The sequence below is a fragment of the Camelus dromedarius genome, chromosome 21 (assembly GCF_036321535.1).
Source record: "Camelus dromedarius isolate mCamDro1 chromosome 21, mCamDro1.pat, whole genome shotgun sequence".
NCBI lineage: Eukaryota > Metazoa > Chordata > Mammalia > Artiodactyla > Camelidae > Camelus > Camelus dromedarius.
Window position 1 is genome coordinate 25082887 of NC_087456.1, and position 23014 is coordinate 25105900.

Sequence of the window (23014 nt, forward strand, 5' to 3'; positions counted from 1 at the left end):
ACACTGTGAACGGATTATGTAAAAGCTGTTTCTCCCGCTCATTACGCTGGCTCACCAAAATTCATTCTCTGTGACGCCTAGTATTTTCATTATTGAAAAATTTCATTTTGTTTTCTCAGTTTGATGTAAGTTCCTAAAGTAAGCATTGTTCTAGTTTTAGAAATGTGATGTGCAGATTCCTAAAATAAGGCAGTCCCATTTCAAGTCTCTGCGCCTATATACTTACCCAGATCTTAAACAGCTGAACTTTCTTAATAATAAGTGAAAGTATCACTCATTTCTAAGCCTGTTTTTGAGAATGAGTGGGTACTTATGGCTCCTTAAACTACACAGGCTTGCCTAATGGCTCTTTAAGAATTTATCAACTTTGTGTTGTGTGTATGCAGGTGTTCACAGCTGAAACCTAATTTTCATAAAGGAGAGGTCTTGATTTACAAAATTATTAATTACTGGAATGAATCCCTTAGGAACATTAGTATCCTGGTGTACACATTTGATTATATAGCCAGTCCTGTGCCCTCAAGTTATAAATGAGAAAAACCATGGACCAAGGTCTAATAATAAATTACCCTAAGCCATACAGAAGCAGACCTGGGATTAGAATTTAGCTCTCGCTTCTGATTCAGCTTAATGCGCTTCCTTCTGGTTTTGTGTTTTTTTGTTTTTTGTTTTCTTAAATTCATGCTGAGAGTGTAAGACAACATTTTAGTTGGTTGTGGTCATAGTCTCCTAACATGTCTCTTTTTACATGAGGTGGAAAATGTTAATCTCTTTGGCTCTCACTTTACTAATCTGTAAAATGAGTGAAAAATAGTATCAAAATCCCCTTCAGATCCGTAATGCTTCAATATTTAGCCTTCAGTTATTCTTGGTTTCCATAATTTGTCGCTTGACTTCAAACTATTTCTGTTTCTTCTAGCATTCTGGCTAGAGAATGGATAGTCATCTGATGCCATGTGTATTTTTTCTCTCATTCCCTTTCATTGTGATTTATTTTTTATAATTTTTTGTGTCATTAAGTATTGAATTTTATAACTTCTTTTATTATAGACATATGGTAGTCACTTTGCAGTACAGTCTATTAAAAACATTGCATAAGAGTTAATAAATCAATAGGGTGCCTATCAGTTAATTCATTACTTTCAAAGAAATCTCAGTAGATACTAGTGGAATCATATCTTTCATTCTAATATTAGATAAGCTAAGCTGCTAGAGAGATTTCAACATGTATCCTAAAGCAGAATACAGCAGTTTAGTTGTGTGTTCAAAGATCACAGAGACCAAAGCAAGTTTTGTTATCTTGTGTTCAGTCATCAGTTTCATCCCCCATCTTACCTCATGTTGACTGACCATCAAGCAACCTTTGAGGCTATGGTAAATAAAATTGGATTTACTGGGAGGTGGGAGGGAGAAAGGGATCTTTGGAACTTCAGTGTAGGTGAGAGTTTGCTTTTCTACTCTTCCCTGTTGGTATAAATATATGAAAAAAGAAATTTTATATCTGATTTGCAGGACTTGATTTTAGTAAATTTTTCCAAGGGGATGATCTTAATTAAATGAAAAATAAATATTATTTACATGTAACATACTTTTGACTGTTGACATACATTACTAATCTATTGATCACTATAATTTTTGAGTATTAATATTTCTCATGATTAAAATTTTCTGCAGAGTTTAAGGTATTATTTATTGCAAAAGATTGTGTTTTGGGGGGTGGGGAGTTTAGTGGCAGAGCACCTGCTTGGTGTGCTTGAGGTCCTGGGTTCAATCCCCAGTGCCTCAGTTAAAGGGAAAAAAAGGTTGTGTCTTTTTAAAACATAGATGTAGAAACAATAAGAAATAAAAAGATAAAAACCTTTCTATGGCTGAATAAATAGTCTAAAAATGCATACTGTCCTTTTATATTAATGAATTACATGCATAAATAATAAGAAATTTCAGGTCTTATATAAACTTCACTTTGAGGCTGTAAAGAATTAAAACTTTTTTTTTAATATAATATTATCATTTACGAGTTCAGATACATTTAATAACAGCTTTAGTTGAATTTGTTCACATACTCATACCATTTAAAATTTTAAAAATCATTATCTTAGAAATCCCTTCTCAAGACTTAGTGATTTTTTTTCTTACAGAAAAAGACTACTTAACTGTAAAATGTGTTAAGTTATTAAAAATAGCTTTAAGTGTTATGAGTTAACAAAAGTAGAATTTCTAAGAAACCAAATTTAAATTCATTATTCAAAAACATTCTTTGGTAGTTGTCTTAATATTTTTATCATTGCATAATTAGAGACTGATTCATTCTGTCTTCTGTAATGTATTTTAAAAAATACTTTTATGGATGTACGGTTTTTTCATTCATTTTTGTTTGTATAAATGCTAATGATTTACCAAGTTTCAATACAGGGAAGTAACTGTTATTTCAGCTCTTGTATCTCTAGGTTCGTTTTTGCTTCAGTTTTCATCACACAATTTCTATACTTAAATTTCGTATTAACATATATCCAATAATTATTAGTTTTATATTGTTTGTAACATTTAATTAAATTATTTATATATTAAAATAATTCTGTAATTATCAATTTAACATATATTTTAAAACCTATATTAAAACATTTCAGAATACTTATTATTATCATCTCTTCCACCTTCCCTTCACCCCCACCCACCATGCCTAGAAGTTTATCACCTCTTTATTGTCTTAAGGCACATCACCAAAATAGCAGTTTATCAGATTTGGGAATTAGGCTGACACATTCTGCTAAATCAGCATAAGAGACATAGGTAACTAAACCCTTCCTCATCCTGCAGTGATGTTCTCCTGTTGAATGACTCAGTTTTTGGTAATTTCCTAATCTATTTACTTTCACTTTACTTCTTAGACAAGCTTTTTGAAACATGTTTAACCAAATTCCAATTGCATGGAAGGGTTTCCAGGAGGTACTGGCTTTGAGCGTGGAAGGTGTGGCTGGGACTGGCTGATCACAAGTTAATGAGGAAGCTGGGTAACCTTCTGGCTGCTTTTAAAGTAGCATTTCGAATGTGTGGGGCATTACCCACACGTTTGCCCTCTCTGCGCTCCACTAACGAACTTTTTACAGGACTAATGCGTAATTATTGCTGCAGACAAGCCTCATTTTGATGCAGACTTATGAAAAACTGAGGATTTACAACTGAGAGAAATCTTAATTCTTGTCTAGTCCAACATCCACATTTTTCAAAAGAAAACTCAGGGCTAGAGATTTTCAGATAGGCAGTGAATTTCAAATTTAGGATGAAATCCCAGGTCTCTTGATTCTGCCCATTATTCTATACGGTCTATGAAAGAAAATTTGGGAGGTTTAACCACAGTTTAAAACTCAGTTTACTACTTGTCATCTCCCCTCTATCCTCCTGATAACCACCTAGCCAGGTAGAGCAGGCAGTAGTCTGGATTTGCAGCGGGGGATTTGAGATTCACCCTTTGTTCCTTCTCTTAGCACTGTGTTGTAGCCAGCTTTTTTGGACATTTAAGTGTATTGCAAAGATATCTTTGTTGGGTTATATGATGTGTGGGTTTTGGACAGCGGAACAACATTCTTTCCTATCTCAGGCACCTCTGAGCAAAGTTCCTGGCAGGTGTGCAAAGGTATCATGGCTAGAAGAAGGCTGAGAGACCTATCCTTTTTGCCTGTAGGTTTAATAGAGAACTCAAATGTCCCTTTTATGGAATAGGAGGAGTTGTAAATACTGAAAATTTTTTTCTTACTAGATCGCTCAGATTCCATTCTGTGGGGAAATTGACTGTGAAGACTGGATCAAAAAGACCACCGCCAGGTAAGATAATTACACTTAACAGATGAAACCTGTGCAGTCGTGCAGTGGGAAAGAATAGGAATATACAGCTTACATGAATGGAATTCTTCTTTGTTTCTAATTTCAGGGATCAAGACCTTGAACCTGGTGCCCCATCGATGGGAGCGAAGAGCCTTTGCATCCCCTTCAAACCACTGTGTGAGCTGCAGCCTGGAGCCAAGTGCGTCTGCGGCAAGAACCCTGCCAAGTTCTACACCTTGTTTGGTCGTAGTTACTAAGGCATGAAACAAACACCATCTCCAACCCTACTCACTTTTTAAAATATTGGTAGTAGTATCTTCCCAGATATAGACAGTTTTATGATTTTTTAAAATAAAAGTTCAAAAAGGAGCTCACATAAGACAGACACCTATTCTTATGCCTAAATTAACAGTGGAAAAAAGTCTTTTCTGTAAAAATAACCCCCGTAATAAATATCATGAACTAATATTGTTTCATGTATTCATTTGTTTCTGAAATCCCTGAATTCTGTGCTACAGGAAAATTCCTATGAAGAGATGAAAATAACTGTTCTTGATCTCAGTATCCCTCACATTTCAGACCTTGAACCACCAATTTCCTGCTTCTTAAATGTTGGAGGACTTCTTTTCTTTAATTCCTACTAAATCTAAAATTGCCCTAAATCTTTCTTTTTAAAAAGCAAAACAAAATCACAAATGTACCAAAAAAAAAAAAAAAAAAAAAAGGTTTCTTTTGAGCTCCTCTCCCCCTCTGGTTCCTACTAGTTACCATGAGTTCTTCAAAAACCCAGGCATGATTTCTTTAAGAGCGGTCAGCCCTCCTCACTTCTTACTTTGCGCTTTTCCTCCCCCTACTTCTGCCCCCACCTCCCACAACGCTGTTCTCACAGAGGTCGCTGCCACCCCTTCTGACCAAAGCTAACATCTTAGTTTCCTGTCGTACTGTGTCCCTCTGTTGCAGGCCTGCTGCTGTGTGACATTTCTTTTTACTCATTTCACTCCTGCTACTTGCCCTCCTACCTCTCTGGCTCTTTTTCTCAGTTATGTGCCTTCCCCTGGCTTTTCTCCCTCAGCCTGCTTCTCAGACACGGTGTACCCATTGTCTGTACTTGGCCCTCTTCTAGGGTACCCAGGCGGCCTCATCTAGTCCCATGGTTCCAAATAGCGTTACTAGGAAGATGACTCCAACATTTTTATGTCTCAGTCTGAGCTCAAGACCTCCATCCTAGCTGCGTAGTGGGTTATCTTGAGTGTTCCATCAATATTTCAGATTGGCCTGTCTCCAAAAACCTCATTTCATTCTCCACTCCCAGACCTAAGTATTCGCTGCCTGAAAGACTAGCATCACCGAAATGTACCCGGTGACCTAAACCAGAACCCCACGAGTCCTTCTAGTCGGCAGCTCCAACACACCGGGAGCCGGATTCAGTGGCCTGCAAAAATGCTGCCCTCACCTCTGAGGCCTCTAGGTCTCCCCTGTCGCCTGCAGGTCTGGATCGCCTTCTTGCCTGTTACCTACTTGTTTACTGGCCTCCAGTTTCATCTCCAGGCCAGTCTCCACTTTTTCACAGGTGATTTTTTTTTCCTAATGTACAATTTAAATGTTTTTCTTCCCTTAAAACCCTTCTGTGGCTCACCATCACTAACAGGATAAAAGTTAAACCCTTCAGCCTATTCCTGTTCAGCCTACCTGTCCAGTCTCCTTCTCAACCAAAGCTGCAGAGTCCTTTGCAGCCTAACCATTTGGGGTTTCCTGTAGACAACGTGCTGTTTCCCACTTCTGTGCCTTGCGTGGAAGGCCTTCTACGCCTCATTTCTAGTCTCCTTGTTATCTCTCTCTTTCAGGGTCCTGCTCCCATCTGTTTTCCCACTTGGTAGTGATAAATACATCAATAAAGGGAAAAACTTCAAAAAGGACTTAAAATTTGAGCTGTGCTTTGAAGGCTGAATAGAATTTTAATAAATAGAAGAGGATGGACATTCCAGGAGGCAGAAGGCACAACATATGCAAAGCTGTGAAAGTACCCACTGTGTATGAGAGCACAGCAGAACTGTCCTTAGGTTGGTGGGAAACTGGCAAAAGGAAGCAGACTAAATGTAGCATGCTTTCAAGATTGACGTTTTGAGTATGTGTATTCATATTTCTAGCTTAATGAGATACGTATCTGAGCCACGTTTTTGTACCCAGGATCATTTCTTATTGATCTAGGGCAGTTCAGAATGCTTTATCTCCTTTCTCTACCCTTGGTAGCTGTGTGAAGTCTAATATCTCCATCATAGTCACTCTAACTCATAAAGTACTTAGAGCAACACCTAGCACCTAATAAGTAATAACTAACGTTGGTTATGACAGTGATGTACGGTCAACTGGCAGTCGCTCCTAGTATGTAGCTCCAGTTAACAGTTATGACCTTAGTGCCTGAGGTTTGGTTTTGTTTCCCTGCAAACAAATGCTTTAAAGGACAAGCTTTTGTTTAGCCAGTCCCTGTCAAAAGCCTGAAAAGTAGATCCAAGCTTCATAACTACATTTTGTTCTGTAGCCCCTGGCCATTTGGAGTGGGGGGGGTTATCTCTGACACATCTCCAGGCTATTGGAAGATTCAGATGAGCAAAACTAATCGCAGAAAAAGTTGACCTTTGCTGCTTTAGAGGAATTCACTGTTTAAAGGAACTCTACAGTGAGGAGTTGTGTTACGGAAGGAATCCTTCACCTCAAACCTACATGTGATAAATTGGCTTTTTTCAAAAATTGAGGTTCAGCTAAAATACCAAAACCTTTTCAAACATCTTAAGCATGGTGATGCTTTTCAAGGAAGTACGTAAACCTGACCCCAAACAGTATCTTTTAAGAAATGATCACTGTGTCTTACTTGCAGACGACAGCCAGCAGCTAGACACACAACTGACAGTCACAGAAGTGATCGTGTGCCTAGTGATGGTGGTTTTCGAAAAGAAAACAGGTCAAGGTGTATTTACTGCTGGCTCTGCTCACTAGGACTACCCGTGCATATCACCAGTTAGAAATTTCTAGTCTATTCCTGACAGTGGGTTTAAAATTGTTTCTAATTATGCCACGAAATCACATGAAGCCTTTGTGAGAATTGGACAATAACAGCAACTCATCTGGCCGTTAGTGGTCAGGCTTTGAGTCTCGAGATCTGCAGGCAGCGGAACACCCCATAAAACAGGCAGAAAGAAGGCATTTTGACTGGTGAGTCTGGACAGCTCACCCTACTTACGTCTAATTCTAGTTTTGAACATTAGTCATCTGTCATATATCTAAGGTGTTCAGGGGCTGTCAGGAGCATCAGAAGTTTGGGGAGGCAGCTACCCTACCCTGTCATTTTCAAACATATCTTGGGCTCTTTGTCACTTTTACTATGTCTAGAAAATGTTAGCCATTTCTTTAATAACTTGGTGCCCACTCTGTACAAAGTGCCAGAGCAGACTGTAGTGAATAAAACCAAACATGGTTTTTTATCTCCTTGGCTTATTCTCCCTGAAGTTGTCCTATTTGAGATGCAAAATCAGGCCATTAAGTGGACAGGGAGATGCAGCAACGTACCGGGCTGAGCACTGGCAGTAGGGGGCCATCGCCTGCTGAACCTCACTGACACGTCGTGAGATGATCCCGGCCATAGCAGTGTGCGGAGAACTAGCCTACACTTGAGATGACAGCAGCTGGAAATTTAAGTCAATGCTATTCTGCCACACCACCAGGCTTAAAATAACAGATACAGAGACATTTCTGTGGCTCAGTAGGTGATGTTAAACCAGTGGCTTTGTTCAACTTTACTGGAAGATTAAAGAGCTTGGAGCATCAACAGTACTGAACTGCTATTAAAAAGATTTTAAATAAATAAATCTCATGTAATAGGAACATTTAAGAATGTATTTTAAGTATGTCACTAAAACCAGATTTTGTGATTAAGAAACACCATTTGAACAAGCTGCTATTTGGGAATATGCATCAAGAACCTTAAAAAAAATCTTTATGCCTTTTGGCCCAGAAATTTTACTCCTCAAAATGTGTCATAACAGAGTAATAATTTAGGGATAAGCTATATGCTTAAGGATGTTTACTATAGATTATAAAATAATGTTTTAAAATGGGAGTATGTTCAAAGTTCAACAAAATGGAAATGTTGAGGTATATTTTGGCTATATCCACTTGATAGACTAGCACACACACACATTTAAAATGATGATTGTAAAAACTAGAAAATGGCAAGGCAGAATGAGGGAATAAAATTTCTATGTAAAGTATGATTTCCATGATGTTTAAAAATAAGCAGGTTCTTGGAGGGAAAAAAAGAAAAGCAATACCTGTTGAATGAGTGAGGAGCCTGAGGGATAACAGGCTGGTGATAATGTTAGCACTGCTATTACTTCACACGTGGTAAGTATGGGTTTGTACTATAGCTCCCTCATTCCTTCATTTTCTCACTCTTCTTTGACAATTATTTCATAACTTCCCCTCTCTGACTTTTGGTTGATCATCTTGATTTCTGTTTCACTAAGAAGGTAGAGACTATAGGAACAGACCCACCCCTACCTCCCATCACATCTGCCCTACTCACGGTCCATATATCCACCTTCTCAACTGGTCCAGACGAACCATCTTCTCAGAGCCAAGGGCAACCGCTCCACTTGCACACTAACCCTCATCCCCTCTTGCCTTCTCAATGGTGGCATTTCAGCCACTGTCCCCTCTGTGTCATCACACCTCCCTTCTCTGAAGGACCTCTCCACTACCTTGTAAATATGCTGTCTTCTCCCCAAACTAAAAATACCCTTTCCTGGCTCCATATTCCTTTTGCTTCGCAGTAAGACTGCGAGAATTGTCTGCACGTGCCGTCTCCAATTTTTCTGCTCTCTTCTCCTGAGCCCACTTCATGTCTGCCCCCTTGCTAAGGTCACCAGTGGCCTCCATCAGGTTAAACCAGTCACTTCCAGTCCTCGTGTTTCTTACCCTCTCAGTGTTTGACCCAGCTGGTTCTCCCTCCGCTTTGAAACATTCTTCCATGGCCTTCAGAGTCCTTCTCTCCTATTTTCCCTCCCTGGTTGGTCCTTCCCTCTTATCTCTTCATATCTTCTTCTTTTTCTACTTTCTCTCACTTCCTTGCTTAGACAGTTTACAGCTTTTAATTCTGTAACGATAGAGGCCACTACTCTTTTAGATATTTGGGAAATGGTAAATAAACCTTTAAGGGTTGTAAGTGACAGATGAGAAGATTAAAAACAAACCAAACCAAAAAAAAAAAAAAAAAAGTCCTTGCATCACTGAAATCAAGTCATTGTAATTTGGCTTTTTCCCTGAAACTAACTGGGATTTTGTCTTTAGCTCCTCCAGTGTAAAGGTAGTTCTTTCCTGAACACGAGGAATGTTTTTCTTACTTATGGAGAATGTGTGGAAGTAGGGTGATTGTTTATCCCAGATCAGTGGGCAAGGCAGCAGAAAAAAATCACCCAGCTTCTTCCCTGGCTTTCACTAACTGTAGCTCTAATCTCTGGATTAGTGACCCCTAGAATATTCCCTGTTCCATTCAGTGAACGGCATTCAAAACTATTTACGCACCAGGTTGACAAGATATGACTGTTTACGTCAAACACCAGAGCAGTCACTGCAAACCCGGAGTGTGGAAAGTGAGAGGGCCACAGCCACGGGTGAGCTTGGCATGATTCTGACACAGAGGCTCCTGACTTCTCCAATTAAGCTCACAAATAAATAAACAAGAGAAACCCCTCAAGTTCGTATCTGAAGTCAGTGATTTCCCCCTCAAGTCCCCGCTCACGTGACATCTCTTGCTTAATTGCCCTTTAAACTGTTTTATGGCTTTATAGCAGCCTATAAAAGGTGATTTTCAAATGTGACAAGCGCTGCCAGGCTGAAGGGGAGAGTTACACAGGAGCTGTCGTCACTGCATCTGGACCTGCTCCCCTCCGAGCTCAGACTCCCCAGGCCGGGGACGGGGACGGCGCAGAGCCGGGCGCCATGGGCCGGTACTCGGGGAGAAGCTTCCGTTTAATCCTCATGTGCGTCGTCAGCATCCTCCTCTTCGTGATGGAGCTGGTGATCGCCCACATCGGCAACTCCCTCTCCTTGGCGTCTGATGCCTTCGCGGTCCTTTCCCACCTGGTCTCCATGGTCGTCGGGCTCGCGGGCGTGCGGGCCAGCAGCATCCGACGGCACAGCAAGGGCACGTTCGGCCTCCTGCGCGCGGACGTCCTGGGGGCCTTCGGCAACTCCGTTTTCGCCGTGGCCCTGATGTTCAGCATCCTGGTTGAAGGCGTCAAAAGGTACATCAACCCCCAGAAGACGCAGGCGCCGCTGCTGGTTCTCGGCGCCGGACTGGTCGGGCTGCTCTTCAATGCTTTGAACTATGTCATCTTCTTGGACTGCTGTTACCGCGCGCCGCCGGGGCCCCGGGGAGACGGTGAGACGGGTAAGCGGCCGTCGGGGCTTGTGGGACGGTCAGAGGCCCGGCCGGCGCTCTCTCGGGGGCCGCTGGGGGTGCTGGGGGCAGAGGCCCGATTCCTTCGGTCGGCCTCTTGTCCCCGGGACTTTACTGAAGGGCTTTCTCCAAAGAGTCGCTTCCAGTCCAAGTTCCTTGTCAGCTGGGTGGCAGCTGGCCACGTGGGGGTCTTTAATTTTCAGTCCCCGGGAATGAAAAAAACGTGCAGACAGAAGTGGAGAGGGGGTAAAGCACTCAACCCTGGCCGCAGGGGGAGCCCTTTGAAAGAAAGTGGACGCGGCACAGGAAGAGTCTCCTTTAACAACTGGCTCATTTTGTTTACCCAGATGTGACCCGGGGCTATGTTTAAAAATAATATTTTCATGCCCCCTCAATGTGTTCAAAAAATACTGGGCTGCATAACCAACTCCCAACAATTAAAGAAGAAACTAATCTATGTGGCTGATAAACCCCCAGGAATATATTCAAGGAATGTGATACAATGTGGAGAGAGAAAAAATAAAGGTGATTAGTACACTTAGCTCTCTTTTTGGAGGGGATGGAAACATTTGTGTTTATTTATTCTATACATCTGTCCTGTTTGAGAAAAAGGAAAGCTGCCTACCTGTGAATCTTTAGGAGGGACTTACGAGTGGGAACCAAATCACTGGGTCATCTGTCAAAAGACTGAATTAAATCTGGGAAGAGAACAATAAATTGGTAACAAAGAATCCAAAAGATAAATTATTAGGTGGAAACAAATTTCTTTATCACCACAAAAGGAATTTTAAAAAATACATTAGAAGCTTCTTGCAGAAGAGCAGTTTCCAGGGCTTTGTGAGGCGCTGGACCTCAGGAACAGACCAGGTCCAACTCCTGGTTCTGACACAGGGCAGCAGCCAGTTTGCTTCACCTGCCCTGTTTGCCCACCTGTAATGTGGGGGCAGTAAAGACCAAACGGGATCCCAAGTACTTAAGCACTTAATAGGCACTTGGTAAGGAGTATTGTTTTTTAAAGAAATCACAATGCAAGCCTTTGAATTATGTGGTAATCCAGTATCAATGAATTCTAATTGCTCAGCTGGTTTTTAAGACATTTCATGATTCTTCTTATTTGATGCTGAACAGTTGGGGCATCATATAGCTCAGCCTGGGAAACTCAGGGTAAGAGTTTGCATTTTTTGTCATATTCCTCCTATCTTTCCTGCCGTTGTAAACGTTGTCACCTGGGAACAGTCCCTTAGCCTATCTCTGTTTAAACTTTTCCCTTGGTACAGTGTGAATTATGAGAGCACCTTTAGTATATGTTAAGTATAAAAGGGAACAGACATGAAACTAGAGTCTGTATCTTTATTTGATTTAATGAATCAGGGCCTCATCTTTTGTAAAAGACGATAATTAGTTAACTTGAGATCCTATGCCTTGTTTATATAAGTCATCACGTAAAAATTACTACTTGACGTTCCAGATCATAAAATCCACATATTTGATATAGGAAAGAAATATACTTCTTGCTAAGTAAAAATTTAAGGCGAGGAAGCTGATCAAACAAGTAGTTAGTGTTGGCAATGGAAGTGTCACCATTACTAACCTTCCCTTGTGTCTTTAGTTCTAATTTTGTCTTTACTCTTGACAGATGATATTTACCTGCATAGAGCAAAAGCAATTTAGGCAAAGAGTTTGATTCTTTGACCGACACCAAAATTTGGTAGGCAAACATGGCTCTATTTTTAATACATTGGATTATTATCAGATATTATAATCTAATAATTAGTTTAGCTCTAATTTGAGAAGCAGTGCTTTCCAATGTTTATGTCCATGCTAGGATAACAAGAGGCTTAAGACAAATATTTCACCCTGACCATATGGGTTTCTCCTGTCTTAATTCCAGAGTATTTATGTTCTTTTGAAGTGTTTGATGCTATATGATATTCTACTTTAAGTAACTGTACTGATAGGTACCATACACACATATAGCAAATGCTTTAAGATCCATGTTGTATGTTAAAATGATTATTTTGGTAGATTTTGATATTTCTGAATTCTTCTATTAGAAACTTAACGTGTTTAAACCCTCTAAGTGATTTTAGGGTTAAGACTTAGCATTTACATCTCAAGTTATGTATTTATCACTTTACTGAAACATACATTTTGATATCCTTTCTATCACCTAAGTAAGCATAAGGTAAAGAGTAAATATTTGGGTTAGATAAATCTCACAATCTGACATTAACCCAACTGTCTCCTCTCCTAAGGAGAAATATGATTAATCCATACGTGTTGATTTATACCAGGAGGCATAAAATATGAGGGAAAAAAATGACTCTTGACTTCAAGAGATCCAGGAGAAAGGTTTTCTATATATCTAGAATTCTAGCTTAAAGCATTTTGAAGTACCTATAGGCTAAAGAACTGTGGTACCTCCTGGTTGAGTGATCAGAATCAGGTAACCCATCACTTTGTTTTGTGAGATGTGGATCTAAAGAGACAGTTTTACTTAGCAAGCCTTCAGTCTCTCTTGGTTCTGTGGCTCTTTTCCATGTTTTGCTTTATCTGAATGGTGTGGGAATTGACACCAGTTATATTTTATGTCTGAGATCATAGAAGAGTCAAAAATAAGACCACACATTCCAATTAAATATTAACAAAACAGGCTGTGCATACAGTTAAGACTTTAAACATCTCTGGGATTCATGGAGAAAATACATTGGAGAATCAGACAGAAGGAGCAGAAGTTTAAAACATTACCTGGGAGAAAAGAATGTCTGAAAGATTGCACCGAGACAGGGAGTCTGGAAGATTTAGATCAGTATATAGCCCATGCGAGTCCATCCCCGACAGGAAAAGGCAACGGTGGAGCAGATATTTTTGGCTAAAGTAAAAGGCAAAATGAAAAAAGTAAAAAGTACCATCATGAAAGAAAAAAAAGTTAGGTTTGAAGTCCAAAATTTGGATGGCTCTCTGTGTGAGTGTGTTGGAGGGAAGACGGTTATAGATGTGTCTGGGGAAAGCAGGGAGGGGTGAAAACAACAGGTGCCTTCAGGTCCTAGGAAGAGCGGGACAATCAGTTTTCTCTCTAGAGACTTAGGGACACCATTTGTTTTGTTCGCCTTTTTTCCTACTCCTTGTTTATTTTATTAGATCTTCCTTGACTTTCACAGGGTTTTTTTAATGTTCTTATTTTATTTCTATTTTTCAGGCTTTTCTTTAACATTTCACAAACAGAGCTCTCTTTGCCCTCGATTTGTGTTTAAACAAATACTTTGCCGTACGTTGGCTTTTTATTTTAAACAAAAGGTAGTTCTGTGTAGCTCTGTGTAGGATAGGCTTACCATTTACATGATTTATAAATGACACATTTAGATCTGAAATATCTGTATTATTTAATTTCTTTCTTTCTTTCTTTTTATAAAATGCCTTTTTCTGTGAATTTATTTACATTAATTTTGTTTTGATTTCCAAACTGCTTTCTTTCTCTCTCTCTCTCTCTCTCTCTCTCTCTCGCTCTCACCACCTTTCTGACATTTTACTTCCCCAGCCAACCTGCTAGAGGCAGTGCCCACACGGTGATCAGCAAAGTTCATTGCTGGGGAGGGTTTGCACACTGCTGATTGGCTGCTCCCAGGAGCTTCTAGTTAAGACTCAGTGCTGTAGCCTGATGGGAGCCTTTCACACAGACAGTCCTGCGGACACTAAAAGCAGATTTTATCCAGAGACAAGCAAAGTAGGCAAGGCTCATGGTTTTCGGAGAGGCGAGGGGGAATTTGCCGCCTCTCTCCCAGCACCCAGTACCATGGAGTAAGTAAGTCAGACCAGAAACCACACGAGTGAAGGCAGCTTTTCAAATCGGGCAGGGGAAGAAGGCTTCCTAGATATTGGTTCCCTGCGTCCTCTTTCTACTGCAGAGGCTGGATTGGAATGATGGGACGTTGGCAATAATTATGAAATAACTTTAGGAAGCATGATGCTTAATTCCCAGAAACTGTTACTTTGCTGTTTGTCCGTATCTGACCCTCCCCATTGTTTTTGCAAGCATTTTCAACCATTCACTTCCACGCGAGGGTTCAGTGATAAGTATACACACCTACCCCAGATCACAGGATCTAGCCCAGAACAGAGGCTTGCTAGATTCCCTTCCGTCTCTCTGCGTGTTCCTGACAGTCTGCGCAGCCCCTCGCCTCTCCTGCTGCCCAGGGACGGGTTCTGGGTCAGTCACAGGGAATGAATAAGAAAGCTGAAAGGGAGACTGAAAAATAGGCACTGTTTCACGTTTGTGAGATCAAATTCAACTGAAAAAAAAAAGATAAAGAGACCAATTCCTCGTTCTTAGCCGTTTTCTTCTAAAATGCAGAGGCCACTCTGATAACTGAGTTAATTTTTAATGAAACTAAGGGTTTACTGACATCTGGGAGTTGTCAGACACTGTGAAAGCGCAGGGAGAGTCATCACAGCAGCATGTCACCGACATTTGGAGAATTATATGTTTTGGAAAATAATTAGCGAGAGAGAATACTTACTATCTCTATTTTTCCAGATAAGCAAACAGAGACTGAGAGTCAGGAGCACAGTCACACAGCTAGTCAATGGTAGTGTATGAAGAATGAGAAGGTTGAACGTAGGCCCTTAATTATAAACCCTGAGGGAAAAAAAAGACCAAAGAAAGAAAAAAAAAATCACAGGGTGTGAAAAATTATTTGGCAGTGATCACAAAATGGCATGTCAAAAGTGCAAATGGATACACTATAAATTGAATCCTCATTCTGATACTGAGTGACCTCTGGAGAGTTACTTAAACTTACTCAACCTCAGTTTCTTCATCTGTAAAATGGGTAATTATCTATCTTTGATATGAAATATGAAATTATATTGTGTGTATTAACTGCTCAACATGGCACTTGGTGGCTGTGGTTGGTAGTGACTGTCCAAGGGCTGAAGGGACAAGAACAAAGAAAATATTACTGAGATCCTTCTGCAGACCAGTCCTCACCCTCCTTCACACCCAGGGACCGGCAGCCGACCTCAGAGTGGTTTGCTGTTAGTCATATGTATAATCAGTGCAGATCCATCCCCATTCCTGGAAAACCTCACAAAACAAGTGTGTCTTCTGATGGCAGGTTAGCAGCATCTTTAGTGAGGTGAACCAGAAGGATCATGGACCTGTAATTAGAAAATACAGGTTCTGTAGAAAACAAACTTATGGTTACCAAAGGGGAAGAGGGGAGAGGGATAAATTAAGAGTTTGGGATTTGCAGATACACACTACTGTATACAAAAGAGAGAAACAACTATAGTCCCCTACTATATAGCACAGGGAACTACATTCAGTATCTTGTAATAACCTGAAATGGAAAAGAGTATGTATGTGTGCGTGTGTAACTGAATCACTATGCCGTACACCTGAAACGAACTCGCATTGTAAGTCAACTGTACTTCAATAAAAAAAAAAAGAAAATACATGTTCTGGAACTTCTTCCCTCATTCACTGGGTCTGATACTGGAGAAGACACTTAACTCTGAGTCTCATCTCAGGTATCAGTACACCTATTTTAAAGATTCTCCATGCTTTTCTTTTGATAAAGAATAATACCTTCATGATGTATTATTTTTCAGAGGGCTCTTATAAATGTTACATTCCTCATCCTTCAGTGCTCAAGACAGCACTTTGCAGAAGGGTACTACTTATGTTTTTCAACTGTTAAAGATGATATATTTTAAACTGTGGTAACATGTCAACGTGTCACTCATTAAAATAATGCAAATGTAGCTATATTTCCAAGTCACATATTTACAAGTTACAAATGGAGAAACTGAGGCACTGGGTGCTTTCCAGTTGACCCAACGTCATTGCTAGAACCAAGACTCTACATTTCCACACCTTTTGTCTACCTTGGGATGATTTGCCTTTTAAACGTTTCCCCGCAGTCCTGTCTAGTGAGTAATGACATTCTTGTTTTCCTGAGGGGCTTAGTTTCTCAGGAAAGTGGGGCAAAAGTGAGCTTATTGGTTTTGTTTTCTTTTGGTCAGCTGCTTACAAGCTATAAAGAATTTATTTGCTATTTTTTGCCTTCTTCTTGCTCTTTGGTGGAGACAGTAGTCATGGCGGGTTTACAAGACATGGTGTGAGATTGCCTCTGATGACTGTGACATACACGCGCCTTGTCATCATTTTTTGTGAGAGGCAGGAATACCTGGAAGCTCTTTTCTTAGAAGAATGTCTTCCAAAGTCCATGTCCTGATAATTACCGTCTACCTCTGAGCGGGTGTCTTGAGAGAATCTGGAGGAAGAATTACTTGAGAGTAATTCTCAGTGACGTGCGTCTGGGCTTTTGTTTTCTATCTGCTGTGACGTTTCTAAGCATGTATCAGCCCAGTAGATAAGAGGAAAGAAAGAGGATCCTTGACTCGGGCCAGTGGGGACTAGAGGTTGGCTCCTTGCAGGAGAGCAGCAGAGACATCAGGTTCAGGGAGGAACTGTCTGGACAGGCCACCCGTTTTCTGTAGAATTCTTAACCTGAAGAAACTGCCGTGAGATTTTGCAGGAGAGAAAACAGGGGAGCTGGCAGCTTGCTCTATCACTGCTGACCAAGTCAACTGATGACATTGTCGGGACTTTACGGGGCCAATAAATAATGTCCACTCGTGAGTCTAGAACCAACTGAGAACTGAGGGATCTGAGACAGGAGGCAGGTGGTGATAAAAACCGTAGCTCCGTTTTTGAGAAAAGCTGGGTTGGAGGATGGACTATGGATGTCACAACAGGCTTCCGAACACTTACCTCAACAGTAAACACATTCATCTTCTTCGGGCCCGAGCTCAGCAACTGGAGACACAGAGGTGGGCCCAGGACCAGAGGGAACGGATGCTCTCTGAGGGCAGGCAGTTCAAAGGGTAAAGCCTGGGAGGGGCTGAGCCAGGCCCTTTCTGTTCCTTCCACTAAACCCACCATTGAGAGAAGACCTTCCCGCCCCAGGAATGACTTGTCACATGGAAGTTGGAGAGAGAGTGAAGGGGTCAGAAAGATCCTACCTGGTGGTCACTTCATGGGAACACAAGACAAGGGGAATGATCTCCCCCAACTCCCTCGAGCTTTGTGTGCTCTTCACTCGGGGCTCCCCTTGAAGGGCTAGATGAGCAGTCATCAGGAGGGTATGCTGCCCACAACAGCCACTGTTTACTTTGGGCGTTCTCCTTGGGTCCAGTGTTTGGCAATTTTGATACCCCTCCCCCTCCATGATTAAAATGGATTAGAACAGCAAGTATATTAGTTAAATGAACTCTGAGGCCCCACAGATGGTCAGTATTGCTCATCAGAGATCACACAGTGACATGAAATGAGAGCATCGAGATCGTCTAAAAATTCAATGTCAGCAACATAAAAATGCCCCAAATTTAAACAACAGGAGTCTCCTCCTACTATCAGAGCATAAAGGAGAAATTAAAATTCAAAATGAAATATATTTGACTGCATGAGTTTCTAGCCAAAGAAATCAAAGCCCCTGATTATTAATTTAAAAGCCAGATTAAAGGCAAGTCAAAAAACAAAACTCATAAAACCCCACTTCTCCCTCACTTTGGGCACAGTCTGTGTGAGTTTCGTCTCAGGCCTGGTAGAGTCATGGTCCCTTCAGTAGTTTTAGTCTGGATTCTTTTCCACTGGAACAGATGTCATCCCTGCAGGACATCCGAGGTTGGAGAAGTTCAGCACCTTTTAAAGACCTTCTCTTTCTTTGTCTTTGGTGTTCTTCAGTTTTGCTACAACAGTTCCAAATGTGAATTTCTTTTTATTTATCCTGCCTGAGGATTGTTGTGTTTCCCAAATCTAAGCTTTTATATCTTTTATAAATTCTGCAAGATTTTCAGATATGATCTTTTCTAGTTTCGGCTCTCCCCCATCTCTCCTTCTGCAACATTGGTTAGATGATATTGGATCTTCTCACTCAGTCCTCCATGCTTTGCAACCCCTTTTTCCTATTTTCCACTTTTTGTTGTTCTATGTTGCAGCTTAGGTAGAAGAGGAGAGGGAGAGAGAGAGGGAGGAAGGAAGCATGTTGCAAGCTAAACAACCCCCTGAATTCCACGTCCATCTTGAGCGCCTGTTTCTGCTCAGTCCACACTCACCCTCCGGTGCTCAGTCCACACTCACCCTCCTGGGAGTGGACTTTTTCCAATCCTGTGCCTCAGGGACCATTGCCTCTGCCTCTGGCTCCAGAATTGCCGAGGCCTGTGAACCCTGCTTCCCAAGGAAGCTCCTCCCTCCCTCGCATGTTTGTTTCAGCCTGAGGGTGCATCTCGGCAGACTTCTCAGCTGAAGCTGTTTTGAATAGTTCGAAGCTCGTCGCGTTGCTCCGACATCTTGATCCTCCAGAGATGGTTTCCCACAGCCTCTGAGTTGCAGGTCTTGAGCAGCATGCCTTCCTGCTGAGTCTCCTGCTCTGAAGGCTGGGAGGGGCTTCCAGCATTTTCCGTGTTTTTCTGCTCCTCTCTCAGGAAGGCTCCGCCGAGTTGTTGAAGGTTGAATGGGTTCATCCAGTTCTTACAGTCGTCCCCTTTCCTTCTCTGCCCCACGGAAGGCCGCTGTTTTTGCTGGACTTTTCCCCTTTGACTTTGTCCTTGTTTTCTGGTCAGACATTTATTTTTCTAACATAGATTTTTTTTTTTATTGCAGTGAGAGAGAGGAAGTCAGTGTGTCATGGGTCAGCCAAAGGCAATGGTTGTCCAAACCAGGCTTGTCAACTCTCACCTCCCTGAGTTGGATCATCTCACTCGAAAAGCATTTTCCAAATAAACCAAAAATCTAAGCCAGGCCTGGACTCAAGCTCTTGTCTTCTTGCCTTGATCCCCTTCCGTGTGTCTCTTCCTCCTTGCGTCTGTCCTTGGAGTCCTGACCGTCTGTTCTGGACCTCTCCCACAGGTCACAGGCAAACCCCTACATCCATGGTAATGGTTTTGCTTTAAAGCTCTTATTAGGTACCTTAGCTACTCTATGCTCCTTTTCCTGGGTTCTCCTCTCAAACAGCTCCACATCTTATTGACGCTTTGTATAGCTCTGCCAGTCTTTACGTGGTGGTTCCCCGTTCTGTTTACTGCATCACAAACCACCACATGCAGTGGCTTAAAACAGCATTCATTTGATGATACTCAGGATTCTCTGGGCCGGAATTTGGAAAGGACACAGTGGGAGCAGCTTGTCTGCTCCACGATGTCTGAGGCCTCAGCTAGGAAGATTCAAAGGCTGGGTGGGGGTAGTGAGGTGATGGCAGGAGGCTGCATCATCCTATGTCCGGCTGCCGGGCTGGAAAGTCTCAACTTTCCAGGACTGCTGACTGGACCATCCATGTGGCTTAGATTCCTCACAGTTCAGTGGCCTCAGGACATCATCCATGGTGGCTCAGCTTTCAGACATGAGTGTTCCATCAAACAAGGCAGATGCTCCAATGTCTTTTCTGGCCCAATCTCAGATTGTGTGGATTGTAAGCAAGTGACCAGATGGAGGGAAGGTCAAGCCCACAGACCCACTTCTTAATGGGAGGGGCATCCGGGTCTCCCTGTGGTGAAACATGTAGAACAGGAGATATAGTTGTGGCCACCTTTGGAAAAAAATGATCTGCACAGTCTGCCCTCCGGCTACAATTCACATCACTTCCACGTACAAAATCACTTACCGCTCCCCCAAAGCCCTGAAGTCTCATCCCATAGGGCATCAGCTTCACATTCAGGATCTTGTCATCCTACTCAAGCTGGGGTGAATGAGGCTCCTCAGGGACAGCTCCTTAAGTCTCCTCCCCTGCATCTGAAGATCTGTGAACTAAAGAAACAACGGGCTTGCTCGCCACACACCCAACAGACGACAGTGGGACAGACACAGGGTGACTGCTGGCTTCCCCAGCTGCTTGTATTTCAGATGGTACCACAGCTTTAAGAGAATGACTTTTTAAAATCAAAGCTTAGTTGATTTACAATTTTTTGCTGCATAGCATAGTGATTCAGTTATACATACATATATATTCGTTTTCATATTCTTTTTCATTATAGGTTATTACAAGATATTGAATGTAGTTCCCTGTGCTGTACAGAAGAAACTTGTTATCTATTCTGTGCATAGAAGTTTGTATTTGTTAATCCCGAACTCCTAATTTATCCCTTCCCCCCATCTTTACCCTTTGGTAACCATAAGTTTGTTTTTTACCTCTGTGAGTCTGTTTCTGTTTTGTAAGTTCATTTGTATCATTTTTTTAGATTCCACATATAAGTAATGATACTTATCTTTCTCTGTCTGACTTAAACTTCACTTAGTATGATAATCTCTAGGTTCATCGATGTTGCTGCAAATGGCATTATTTTTTATGGCTGAGTAATATTCTATTCTATATATGTAAATATATATACTACAGCTTCTTTATCCAATCATCTGTCGATGGACATTTATGTTGTCTCTTTGTCTCGGCCTCTGTAAATAGTGCTGCTATGAACATTGGGGAACATGTATCTTTAAAAGAATGACTTAATAGCCCCCTGGATCTGATTCCCTCTGGGGGTGGTGAGGTGCATTCTGGATGCCAGTCAGTCATCTGAAATCTTGTCTTTAAGAATATTTAGATAGATGTGCATCTCCTTTTCTTTTTTTGCATCTGTCTGGCCTTAAGAAAATGCTCTCTTCCTCTGGTGCAATTTCCCTCTTGTTTCTGAGAGCCAACTACTTTTCCTCTCACCTCCTTTGCACAGGAAGACTGAGGCATAGAGTGAAAACAGTCATAAAAGCTCATGCTCACGAAGGCTTATTAAGACATCCCTGCATCTGTAACAACAGCCATTCTTCTGTAAGCACTAAGCTGCTTTCACTTGCCAAGGTCAAAATCCTGCGTGGCTCACACTATCTGAGCATTAACGCCTAACAGTGCTAGTCCTGGCATCACTAGGGGCCTCACTCTCCAAGTGTTACTTTGGCCTCTAGATTCTCACCTTTATTCTTCTCAAGGTTCCTGCCAGCTCATCAGAATGTTAGGACTTTAGGGACTAATAACTAATACCTCTTTCCTACTTTACTGGGTTTGGAGCAATTGATAGATAAAATACAGATGACAACTGAATACAGTATCAGTTTTATTACAGACATGACATGTTACAGGAGATGGCTTAGATGTGTAGCAGCAAAGAGTTTTTTAATAGTTCATCCCAGAATTAAACTCACCCACCCAGCCCCAGACCTCCCTTCACGGGACAGATTCTGCCCCCATCAGTTTCCCTCATGTCCACATGGACCAGGATTGCAGGTCTCTGTGGGGAGGTAAATATCAAAAAGAAGAGGCCAGAAGAGGTTATCTGAGTCTGCTCCACTCTTTCTCCCACACCTACTAACCTGAGCAGTTATCCTGCCTCTGAGAAAAGGCAGGCAAGTGACAAAAAGAGGGCAGGGATGTTACTCCTGTGGAGATGCCCTCATTCGACTGTGAAGCTTGGGGAACAGAGGTTCTCCTTAACACCAACAAAAATCTGTGAGCTGGGAGGCTCTAGTGTGAACCCTGTGGACCATCTGCCCGAGACCTATTTATCTCAATGGGAAGAAGCATATTTGGTCAAGAAGTTCTGAGACATGTCCAATCTGAAGTCACCAGATACCTCCCCGACCCCTTCCTGTACTGTCAGCAGACTTGGGTCTAAGTCCCCCACTCAAAGATGCTTAATAAATGGCAAAGATGCAACATGGGAACTGCAATAAGGCAGATACACTACCGGAACCAGCAATAAGGCAGATAAAACATAAGTGGGAGAAAAATAATTACCCCTGGTGACAGAAGACATTTTTAGCTAAAACCATGAACATAAACTGTCAGAACTCAGGGGGAATAATGGAAGATAACAAAACATTACAGAAATGAAAACCCACCTTGGAAGCAATGAGACATAGAAAAATCACTGTATAGAACAACTGATGATATGGAAGGCGGGCTTGAGAAACTGACCAAGGAATTTCAGGCAATTAGAAGGAAGATAGTAGATCCGAATAACAAACAGTAGAGGTACTCCATACACGTACAAGGTGTTTCCTGAGGCTGAAAGCAGACAAATGTATCAGAAAAAAATATTCAAAGGTATAATGGAAGAATTTATTCTGAACTAAAGGAAGAAAAAATTCTGTAAATCAAAATGGAAAATTGATACAGAACAATCAATGCATACATTCTGGAAAAGTTTCTGAATATCGGGTGTAAAGAAAGAATCCCATAGGGTACCCAGGCCGAAAACAAACTCACCTACAAGAAGCAAATATCAGGCTGGATTCAGATTTCTTTACAATAACATGCAATGCCAAGATACACCGTATTAAATTGTCTCCCCAACAAAAAGTCTAAAGAACTTAGAAGCTAGTATTGTTAGAAGTCTAGGAGAAATGGAACACATACATTTTAAAAATTTTATTTAAAAATTTTATTTATTTCTTAATTTATTTATTTTGGGGGGGAGATAATTATTTATTTATTTTTAGAGGTGGTGCTGGGGATTGAACCTGAGACCTCGTGCATGCTAAGCATGAGCTCTACCACTTGAGCTACACCCTCCCTGAAAATACAGTCTAATATGTTAGTATAATGTGTGGAGGAAGAATGTACACTCAAGAGTTTGATGCCTGGATCAGATCTCTAATCTGTCATTTACAGATTATGTGATTGTAGGCAAGTTGCTTAAAATCTTTGGGCTTTAGGTTCCTCACCCATATAACAGGCATACCTTGTTTTACTG

At 41.4% G+C, this 23014-nt stretch overlaps 2 protein-coding genes across 3 annotated transcripts in view; both read left to right on the forward strand.

Annotated features, from left to right (window-relative positions):
* Window positions 1–4288, forward strand: part of EPRS1 (glutamyl-prolyl-tRNA synthetase 1) — a 56081-nt gene extending 51793 nt beyond the window's left edge. For both annotated transcript variants that reach the window (XM_031438394.2, XM_031438395.2), the window contains 2 exons: window positions 3758–3822; window positions 3929–4288. In XM_031438394.2, the coding sequence (XP_031294254.1) occupies window positions 3758–3822; window positions 3929–4079 (216 nt within the window). In that variant the 3' untranslated portion in view covers window positions 4080–4288. The remainder of the gene's footprint in view (window positions 1–3757; window positions 3823–3928) is intronic.
* A 5528-nt stretch (window positions 4289–9816) lies between these two features.
* The window catches only part of SLC30A10 (solute carrier family 30 member 10), a 31612-nt gene continuing 18414 nt past the window's right edge, over window positions 9817–23014 (forward strand). The window contains exon 1 of the mRNA XM_064477282.1: window positions 9817–10267. Coding sequence (XP_064333352.1) covers window positions 9817–10267 — 451 coding nt within the window. The remainder of the gene's footprint in view (window positions 10268–23014) is intronic.